The sequence below is a fragment of the Cucumis melo genome, chromosome 1 (assembly GCF_025177605.1).
Source record: "Cucumis melo cultivar AY chromosome 1, USDA_Cmelo_AY_1.0, whole genome shotgun sequence".
NCBI lineage: Eukaryota > Viridiplantae > Streptophyta > Magnoliopsida > Cucurbitales > Cucurbitaceae > Cucumis > Cucumis melo.
In genome coordinates this window covers 37,027,682-37,039,150 of record NC_066857.1, presented here as the reverse complement: position 1 = coordinate 37,039,150, position 11,469 = coordinate 37,027,682, and the positions used below count along the sequence as shown (strand labels likewise).

At 32.9% G+C, this 11,469-nt stretch overlaps 1 protein-coding gene across 1 annotated transcript; it reads left to right on the top strand.

Moving 5' to 3' along the window:
• Positions 1-4,764: 4,764 nt before the first annotated feature.
• LOC103500642 (pumilio homolog 23) lies at positions 4,765-11,066 on the top strand. Its single transcript, XM_008464014.3, has 12 exons — positions 4,765-4,905; positions 5,614-5,919; positions 6,046-6,409; positions 6,691-6,957; positions 7,500-7,667; positions 8,052-8,195; positions 8,431-8,550; positions 8,638-8,823; positions 9,290-9,438; positions 9,750-9,932; positions 10,076-10,765; positions 10,903-11,066. Exons 2-11 carry the CDS (start codon positions 5,651-5,653, stop codon positions 10,461-10,463), a joined length of 2,238 nt encoding a protein of 745 aa, XP_008462236.2. The 5' UTR covers positions 4,765-4,905; positions 5,614-5,650; the 3' UTR covers positions 10,464-10,765; positions 10,903-11,066.
• Positions 11,067-11,469: the final 403 nt, after the last annotated feature.

The following is an 11,469-nucleotide window of genomic DNA, read 5'->3' as shown; positions in this document are numbered from 1 at the left end:
AATTTATTTTTTCAATACCTAATATTTACGATTTCAAATGTGTAATAGAGTCTGAAGACCAGATCCGCATATTCATTAGGTGAAGGTTCGACTGAAAAGAGCCCAAGATTCAAGTTGAAAGGTGTGAAGCAGCTCGACTAAGAAGGAGAGAAGAGGGGAGAAGCCACTCGAGTGAGGTTAGGAAGGAGAGGTTCAAAAAATTTGAGAGTGTAAGGGTTTTTGGACCAAAAAATATAACTGACATTAAGCAGATACGTTGCTTATTCAAACATATCCAAAATAAACTAAAAGAAGAATGACTAGAAAAATACCAAATGGAGTGAACCTTTCGACATGTACTCATCGTCAAAGGATAGTTCCAGTGCAAGTTTCCAATCTTGTGGAGAAGAGCCTTAGGTCAACTACATTTGAAAAACATAACGGTTTTAGGGAGAAGTAGGTTCATTTTAATACTCAAATCTTCTACTCGTTGTGTAAATATTGTTGAAATGTCTTGAGTTTGTTGTGTGACGTTACAAATAACCTAGTACTCTCATGTTCTCGTATTGATTAGCATATGCATTTATTTATGAGTTATATCTACGGTTTTTATCGTTTGGTTTTGAAAAGTGCAATATATAAACTCTCCAAGATAGTGACACCATTTTGTATTTTGAAAACATTATCTTTAGTAATACCATTCTTCCCCTATCCTACAGACATACGCAACTAACACACTGTTAATGAACTACGTATATCGATCACTATACGTTTTATATTTTTTAATTGTTGATTTTGTAACAAATACAATCTATCTGATAAACACTGTATCGATCTGCAACGCCTTTCTATCAAACTTTTTTTCTTCCAAATCATTAATTTGTAATTGCTTTCACACACGAAGGTCAAATACATCCATTCTTTATCTACATTTTAGCATCTAACAAATAAAAAAAAAAATTATATGATTATGGACTCTTGTAATCACATTAACTAAAATATCGATCAAAATCAACGTTGATATTAATTATAATTTCCCATGATTATTGATTTTATGCCGATTTTAGAAAACACGACTAAACAGTGCCATATGATCACATCCCTCATTCAATTGGCCGCTGTTTCGTTTAAATGAAAAACGCCACAAATAATAATTTCCAATAATTGTCGAAGAATTATTAGAAAAATATTAATTTGGTACATTTATAGGATTCTTCATGATTATTAAATGTAGATAAAAAATATTATTAATTTGATGCTTCTCTTATTTTCATTTGCAAAGTAAATGCTATTGATTGCCATCCAATCATTATTAAAGAAAAATCTCAATAATGTTTTCTCATAAAGAAATAACAAATCTCAGTGATTTACCTTTTTAAAAGAAAAAAAAAATTCAATAACTTATTCTACATCTACGTTTGACAACTAGGTCGAAGTAGGACGGAGACATGTATTCTCTATCCCGTTTCCCCAAATTCAATAATGTTTTTCGAATTTGACTAAAAGTTAACCTTCCTATCTAAAAAAGTTACAAATCACAATAAAATTCTTATACTTGGTTTTAAGTAACAAAAAATAAAATAATTATCGATTGATATCAAAGCACAACACTTTAATCTCTCAATAATAATTTGCAAGTACTAAAGTAGAAGAAGTTGCTTTAATCATAGCACCAAAAGAAAAGGTTTGAATTATATAATATATTGACAAGATTATAAAGAGCTTTTTACTGGTCATAGGTTCCACATAATTAACATTAAAAAGGTTCCACATCACCTTTTATTTTGGTCAATAATGTAAATAAATAATACAAAAATTTGTTTTAAATTATATTTACGAGGGAACGCTACGTTTGGGATAAATACTATCATATGTAAGACTATAACAATCCTCTTTTGTTACATTTAATATGCTTTTGAACTTTTTATTAGCTACAGTCAATAATATTTCAAAAGCTTTATTTTACTATCGTTTTTTTAATTATTTGCTACAATATTTACTATTTACTTCTCAAAATAAAATAATTTATATTTCGAAGACATATTACCATAACTAAAAATAAAATAGTTTGCATCTTAAATACAGATTACTATAACTCAACTACCATAGTTTAGGATTGAGACCCAAACGTCAGTATATTAAGTAAAAGAGACATTTTTAAATATAGTAAAATAAACTATAATATTTATAACATATAGCGAAATTTTAGATTCTATCAATGATAAACACCGTAGACTTTTGTTACTGTCTATCAATATCACTGATAGAAGCATTTATTATCTATCAATGTCTATCATTGTTAAATTTTGCTATATATTGTTTGTATTTTTTTAAGTTTGCAATTTTTGACAATTCTCCTGACTAAAATGTAAAAATAACCAAAATTTATCTACGATTGATCCTATCGATGATAAACGACTAAGTGATAAATTCTATATGTCAACGACAGTATTTATTAATTACATAAACTTTGGAAGTTTGAATCCATATTTTGTTATATCCGTAAATATAATTTTATATTGAATTATGTCTTACAATTTTTTTTTGTCTAATTATTATAATATATATATATACATATAAAAGCTTATCCTTTATTAAGAAATTAAATATTGAAAATTGATATTCCTATGGTGCCTTGTGGGTGCAATCTGTAAAGAACAACCGCTAATTTCGCTCCTTTTAGTCCCTAACACACAGCACTATCTCGCTGGCTTCTTGGTAGGCACCAAATAATACCATACCCATCCCTTTAAATAAATTTGAAACTAAAATTATCTCTTTTTGCATTTTTTTTTCTTAAAACTGCTTTTTCTAATTTATATACTTTGTTTTAAAAACGCTTCTCTTGAAAAAAAAAATAGTATTATTTGTTTGTGTTTTTTTTTTCCTTTAAAAGATGTATTCTCCATAAATTTTAGATATGATACATTTTTCTGGAATAAAAATCGATTTTGAAAACCTAATTTAACATTTATTAAAAATTCAATGAAAACTAATTTTCACGTTTCAAATATTGTTCCCGTTTCTTGCTATTTTGGGTGTGGCTACGTTTTGGCCAAACTTTTGTGTTTTTACTAATACCTTTTAGTTTGGAATGAAAATGAAAATGTTCGTGTTTGTTTCTATCTTTTAACAAGTGGTTGTCGTTGTTATTTACGAACGTATTTTAGTTTTAAAGCTAAACCACGATATGGCTAATAAGGGCAAAAAAATAAAACTAAGGCATATAATTCCAGTATCACACGTTTCTCTATCTTAAAACCAATTGTAATTTTGAATTCATTCCCCCTTGTACGATAACATGTCATTACCTTTATATTTCAAATAGAGTTCTAAGGGTTTATATTGGAAAAAGACATATTTGTCCCTTTGGTATTAATTACTATTATTTTAAATATAAATCGAAACAATAAGAGAAGAAAAAAAAAAAAATAAGTAAAGACAAAAATAAAAAGGGCAAGGACCATGCTAGAAATGGTAACTGGCTATTTTTAAAATCTTCAAAATTTAACGAAGGGATAATTATAATGGGTAGCAATTTTTAGAATAATTATTAAATAGATAACAACATTTTTAAAACATTGTAAATACAATAAAGTTTATTGGTGATAAACTTCTATCGTTGATAAACTCTTAATAATGGTGTATCAGTGATAGACTAAGTTGATTTCATAATTCATTCTCGTGTGGAGACTATAGATAGAAGAGTAGTCCGGACGAGCTGCTTTACGGTCATTCGCTTCCTCTACGTACTTGTCTTCTCAATCTGAAAGGTACTACCCTGTGGAGAATTACCTTGCTGCAGCAATTGCATTTGTATTCATTCAAACCCTAGCTTTCGACCCGAGTAAATGTAAGGGTTGAAGCCAAAATGGTATTTATTTTCACTCTTTCGAGTTTGAGAGTTTATCCCACTTCGCGATCTTGCAGCTGAAAACCTAGCTAATTAGAGCTACTTCCAACCATATCTACTTGGGCGACGACCAATGGTTTTAGGTGAATTCAGTCTTCTAAGCCTATATTGTCTATCAGTGGTAGACTCATATCGTTGATAGACTTTGACAGATTTTACTATATTTGCAATTTGTTAAGTGTTGTTATATAATTGCTATATGTGCAACTATCTTCGACTAAAACTTGTAGTAGCCGAGGAAGAACATCCCAAGTTTGAAAATCAAGCGATGGACAAAGCAAAAATGAAATCTGGCTTAAAAAGTTTGAGCATTAACAAACGAGTTAAAAAATAAATTTGAAAATTGATAGAATATTTATACTTCATTCAAGTGTAAGTTTTTACAATTTCACTCGTAAAAAACTAGAGTAATTATAATAGGTAGCAATTTGTACAATAATTATTAAGTATGTAGCAATATTTTTTAAAAATTGCAAATTTAGCAAAATCTATCAGTGATAGGCTTCTATCGTTGATAGACTTTTATGGTTTATCAGTGATAGACCAACATTTGCTACATGGTCTATCAATGATAGACTCCTATCATTGATAGATTTTGACAGATTTTGCTATATTTACAATTTTTTTAAAATGTTGCTATGTACTTAATTATTTTGAATATAATTGTTACATTTGCAACTATCCCAAAAAACTAAGTTTCATTGTTTTCTAATCTTGGGTCAAAATTCAGATGGGCCTGCAAACGGGCCTCCGTACAAATTTCCCAAAACTAGAGGCCCAACGGACGACGAGCCCATCACAAACCCTAACCAAGCCCGTTCGATAGATATTATTATTTTACTAAATTTATTTTTTCATAGATGAAAAAATAACACAAATTTTAAACCCCGAGTCTTGAACATTGGGTTTTTAGTTCTACGGCGAAAGTTTCCCGGGACTCACTGCGCCAAATCGCCCGCCACCTTCTTCTTGCTTCCGCTCCGCGATTTGGGTTTCTGAAAACGCGTTTCAGTGTAAGTTTCTCCTTTTCCCATTAATATATTTGCTTAGCTTGCTGGGAATTTTACTATTTTCGTATATTTTTTAGATAGTTTAGTCGAAATTAGTGTGCTGCTGTGATCCGAATGAAGGATGATAATTGGTTTCTATAGTTTGCATTGTGTTGGTAGTCAGCTGATTGACTTGATTTGTCATTCTTTCATTCACGCGGATGGCTAAATTTTGTATAGTATGTTCCCCTCTGCGTAATTGATGAAGTATGCATTTGAAAGATTGCTAGTTAGAGAGTTAGTTTATTCTTTTCGCTTGTTAATAGCAATTCTCTTGGTATTTGAGATACGAAGTCGTCCAATATTATTGCAATTGTTGTGAATTCATAAGGCACGGTTTAATTTTACTGTTTTTGAAATTTATGTTTGTTTACTCATAATTTCTTTACTAAGTTTGTCACATTTATTTAAGAAAAATTAATTCTCAAATTCCAAGAGCGAAAACATGACTTTAGAAACTACTTTTTATTTTCAAGACCTGGCCTGAATATTGATCAAATTTTTAGGAAGTAGATAACTAAACAAAGAAACTCATGGATGGAAGTAGTATTATGAAATAAAAAAAATTAGGAATCAATTGGTTATTCTGTGGGGGATCTAAAATTTTGAGTTCTACATTTTATGCACTGTTTTTTGCTCCACCACTAATGATTTAAATTGGTGTATGGTCAGAATTCTTTTCTACGTGGTTGGTAGGGCCTAGGTGGTTATGGTTTCTGTTGGTTCGAGAGCTTTAACATCGAGAAGACATAAAACCTGTATTGTACCTGAAGACCATTTAATGGGTGAAGATAAATTAGCGCATAAAAGCGGGAGAAAGAAAAATACCATGAACAGGAAGGCTGAACGTGGAGGTCATGGTTTTGATGAGAATAACACCCACAAGAAGGCTTCTGGGACGGATGGTGGAAGGCCGAACTCCAATAAAAAGTTCACCGACAGCAAAAGTATATCTGCACCACAAAGTTCGCTCATTAGGTAATGTGACCTCATTTACAAGTAAACTAGTTATTCTTGGACAATCTGCAGTGTAATTGTTCTTCAACTTTGTGCACTTTTTGGCTACTTATTCTCTGTACTAACGGGGAAAGTTATCTTATAAAGGAAACAGGTTGATCCTGAAACAACAAAATACTTCACAGAGATTTCCAATTTACTTGAAAGTGATAATGTTGACTTTGAAGAACGATCAGTTATTTGTGGCAATGCTCTAGAGGAAGCTGTAGGGAAAGAATTTGAACTTGCCACAGATTATATCATAAGTCACACTATGCAAAGCCTTCTTGAAGGCTGTAATGTTGAAGCCCTTTGTAATTTCCTCCACAGTTGCGCCAATCAATTTCCATTCATTGCAATGGATAGATCCGGCTCACATGTTGCTGAAACAGCTATCAAGTCTTTAGCTATGCACCTACAAGATGAAGACGTTTATCCTCTGGTTGAAGATACTTTAACGGCCATATGTAAGGTGTGAAATTTTAGTCGTTCATTTTTTTCCTCTAGCTTTTGGATGACGAAGGTTCAGATTTTATTTCTTCGGTTTTCTGTGAGATTCAGAGCAGCTGATAGTTTCTTGCTTTAGGCATAAAGTTTCTTGGTTGTCATAATAATTAACTTGAATAATCTCTAATATGCACATTGCATAAGTGTGTGGGTAAATTTAGTATAATGTGTATATACGTACATACTTGCAAGTTTGCACCCACACAATTCATGCCTTATGCCTTAAGTGTATAAATTCTTTTTCAGGAAATTGTAGCAAACTCTCTAGATGTGATGTGTAACTGTCAAGGTTCCCATGTTCTTCGAAGTCTTCTCCATCTTTGCAAAGGAGTGCCTCCAGAGTCTTCAGAGCGGCTGAATGTCAAGGCACCTCGTTTTAATGGAGATCATGGGTTCCATATTCAACGAGGTTTCCCAGATTTACTGAAGTCGCTTATCTCTGGGATGCTGAAAGGTGCAAGAAAGGATGTCAGGATCGTGCAAGTTGATCAGTACGGCAGTTTGGTTATTCAGGTTTTGTTCTATTAGTATTTTTTTGGTTTCATAAATTACTTTTGTTATGCTTTTTAGGAATTTCAAGTTGATTGAGGGTACGGGGGAAGGCTCCATGATTTTGTACATTAGGCCACTTGATGGCTAGCATCTACGACAAACATTTTAGGTGTATGAGTAATTCATACTTAGTTATAAGACTATAAAAGGACTGGCCTCTATGTCAATATCGGGCCACCAGCTGTTAAATCTGGCTGGAAAATGTGTATTAGACATGTGATCATAGATAAATATATGTGAATAAACAAATTTAAATGCTTGTCTCCGTTTCAAAGAAAAAATAAAAAGATAAAAAAATCTAAATGGAGTTATGAGGTAAATGTAAATGGTGGATTCTTTTAAATAAATGTTTCAATCTTGTTATCATTCATGAATCTGCTGCTTTTATAACCTTCGAGACTTTCTGGTTTACCAATGGGTCGTATTAACTGGCATCTTACCTGGTTTGTTTTTCAGCTTGCCCTTTAATTTTACTGAAGTGATATTGTTCCACTATCTTACAGACTATTCTGAAGTTGTTGGTGGGACAAGATGAAGAGCTGAGGCATATAATTCCCATCCTTCTTGGCTGTAGTGAAAAAGATGTCTTGGAAGGAAATTATGTACAAATATCTGTTGTTCCAGATGTTGTGGATTTGATGAAAGAAACTGCATTCAGCCATTTAATGGAGGTGAGATGGACAATCTTTTATGGGGTTAAGTTTTGAACTTATGGGAGTAAACTTGCCCGCTCTACATGTATTTAAATACTTATAGCTGATTAATTTGGGACCAAATTACTATGTCCAATCTATTTCGTGAAAGTTCGACTATTTCTGTATGCAACTTTCTGTTTTAGAAGAAATAAAAGGAGGTTTTAGAACATGCAGAAGAAATGCTTACTTATAGTGCCAAGCTCCATCTTTTGCACTCTGTAAAATTAATTTGCATTTCTGGTGCACCTGTCAGATGATTTTCTTTTCATCAACAATATTTTGTCCATAGTCTTAGCTCATGAAAAGGAATAACACGTTCTTAGAGTTGGATGTATTGATTCTGGTAGTGTGAATTTGCAGGTGATTTTGGAAGTGGCTCCAGAAAATTTGTTCAATGAACTTGTCACAAAAGTATTCCAGAATTCATTGTTTGAGCTGTCATCGGATCCTTGTGGAAATTTTGCTGTCCAAGCACTAATTTCTCACCTAAAATACAAAGATCAAGTATGTCTTTAGCATGTTTCTACTTGTTGTAATTTGAAAATGGCATTGATAATGAATATCTTATTTGACCTCTCTGCTCCCAGTCGCTTTCACACATTAGGGCACACATGCAAATATGCTGACATACAACTCTAAAAATTTTCTGTTGCGTATTGCATTACATAGACTAGTGTGAACATGTTGTTTCAATACTTCTTAAGGAGTTGGTTTTTTATGCTCTTTTTTTCCTACATAGATGGAGTTGGTATGGTCTGAGATTGGAACAAAGATTAGAGATCTTCTTGAAATGGGAAGGTCAGGAGTTGTTGCTTCACTTATTGCTACTAGTCAGAGGCTTCAAACACATGAACAAAAGGTCTATATTTAGTCTTTGTATGTTGGAATGTGTCCCTTTTTGATCTTTTGCCCAATTTTCTAATTATGAATTTATGATATTGGACAGTGTTGTGAGGCTCTTGTTCGTGCTGTATGTTCAACCAACGAATCTCCAAAATGTATTGTTCCTCGAATATTGTTTATCGACAGATACTTCTTCTGCGAAGATAAAGCCAAATGGAATTTTCCCAGTGGAGTAAAAATGCATGTCAGGGGTTCTCTAATCCTGCAGGCAGTTTTTCGATATCGAACGGTATGCTTATTTTCTTTCCCGGTATCGCTGTTTGTTTCTTTGATTTTCTTAGGGCAAACAAAACATTCATTTTTCTAAATCTAGGGTCATGGGAGATCAATTATCAAGGACCATATAGCAACTTAGTTAGCAAGCAATTATCTCAAATTTGGATGAGTTGTATAGTTCACATTCTATTCCATTGTTTTCTCTGACAGTGTAGAAAATTATTATGATTAACTTGTTTTCTTTATGGTTATACAATCCGCGTCGACAGTCTCTGTTTTTAGGATTGAACCACTTTCATCCTTTTAGGTCGATGTTATGGAACCATTACTGTTAATTTATCATCATTATAGAAAACATATTATGTTTACTGGGAAACAACATGAATAGCATTAGAGTTCATCTGTAGATGTCATGAACTTTTAATTTGTCACGAACTTCTTCCCCTGTGTCACATGTGTCTATGCATTTTTTTTGGCAGGAACTGATTCAACCTTACATCACAAGTATCACATCAATGGAAGACAACCATGTCCTTGAAGTAGCAAAAGATCCCAGTGGATCTCGAGTTATTGAAGCTTTCTTAAATTCTGACGCCCCTGCTAAATTAAAACGCAGATTAATTATGAAGTATGTCTGCTGAACTACTTTGATGGCTTTTAATGTACCATAAGCTTGCCTTTCTCAAGGCCCTTGATACTTCTCTCTCAATATTATCACGTTTCTATAATTTCGTATAGCTACCTTTTGAATTAAGATTTTCATTCAGGCACAGTTGTTTGATTGTTTGATCCTTCATCTTTGAAGTCCAAATTACTTAGAATGCGTTTGATAATTTTGTTGGTTGTAAATAAACAGAGAAGTTTCATTCAGTTTGTTGGATTTCTTTTGTTAGTTTTTGCACTCAGTCAATGACAGCCTTTTCTACTCTGAACCAATAGGCTAAGGGGGCATTTTGGAGAGCTTTCGATGCAGTTATCAAGTTCCTTTACAGTTGAAAAGTGCTATAATTTCAGTAACATGTCTTTACGGGAGGCCATTGTATCTGAGTTGGTAGCTGTACGATGCGATCTCTCCAAAACGAAGCAAGGACCTCATCTCTTGAGGACGTTGGATGTTGAAGGGTACATAATCAATGCCTTTTATGTTATGGATATGACCTAGATCTTTTTTATGCATGTTCTTTCATAAGTTATAATAAAAGGTTGTAGCAATTTCTTTAGAACAATGTTTAATATTTTTGTACGTAATCCTTTTTTTGTGTCAGGTTTGCATCCCAACCTGACCAGTGGAGATCAAAACAAGCATCAAGGGAATCAGTTTACAAAGAATTTCACGATACATTTGGGTCTGGCAAGTCCAAATCATCGAAAGCCGATGGCTTCCTTGCCGATAATTCAAAGTATAGATCACATCCAAAGGACGTGAAGACCATGCGGCAAGAGATTGAGCATCACACAACATCTGGCATACCCTTTCTAAAAATGTCTGGCTTTAAGAACAAGTCAGAAAAAGGTAGGCACGGTGGTAAACAATATTCAAGAGCTTCCATGGATATTGATACCTCAGGAGGGAAAACAAAAACTTCCAAAAGGAAACGGAATAAGGATCAGTCCGAGAAAACTGCTTCTGGAAAAAGGAAACGAAAAATGTAGCTAGGAACAAGAAATGGTCCTTGTACTTGTACCCTGCAGAAGTTAGCACAAATGCATTGCCCGGAAGAGAGAAAAATCTTCAAAGCTAAGCTAGCTATAGAAAGTGTAGTGAGTTGTAGGTTAAGAGTTTTCACCAGGATTATCTAATTTTAGCAACAGTCTTTTTTGGAGTTGGAGCATAGATTTTCATGGGAATGTAGAAGAAAGGAAATGTTTTTCAATTTTCAGTGGGGTGAGAGAAAGATATTTTGATGGAGCATATACTATACAAGATCTTCCAAGTAATCAGAGAAATATGAGAGGTCAGTAATCAAAAAATTTCTTTAAGAAAATATATATCTTCATGTCGGTAGATACTTGATCTTTATTTGCTAAATTTCATTGTCCGAGATTATGTTGTCGGAGAACTTGGATGTTTATGCCTTTTTATTCACAACAGATGAGGACCTCGTGCATTGTGTGGAAGAAGAAATGGTCACAACAACTTAATGTAGAATCAAGTTATGTACTGTCTTCCTCTATTTAATTTTGTTAAATATGCAACATTTTCAGCTTTATACTATGTCTCCCAACCCAACTCAATAAAATCTTCATTTCTCTTCAGTGTGTGTAATTTTCTGACGATTTTCTGATGATTATTTGACCTTCAATTGTATTCAAAAAGTTATTTACTGGATGTCTAACTTCTTTTAGAAAAAGAAAGAAATTGAGGGTTAATCTATGGTGACCACCTTCTTAGTAATTAAATTTCCTTGATACCTAAATAGTGTAGTACCAAGCAGATTGTACAAAACATTCACCGAACATTCACGGATATAAAAATACTTTCTTTTAGAAAAGAAAATTTTCTAAGAAGTCAAGGTTGGTTAATTTTGCATATGTTCGTTTCCATGTCTTTGCTTATTACCTTACCAATGAAATTTATGATAATGGTGAGTCAACTTTATTATCATATCTTTTCAATTCTGTTTTCTTTTAAGGTGGTAATTGGTGTGTCGTATTTAGT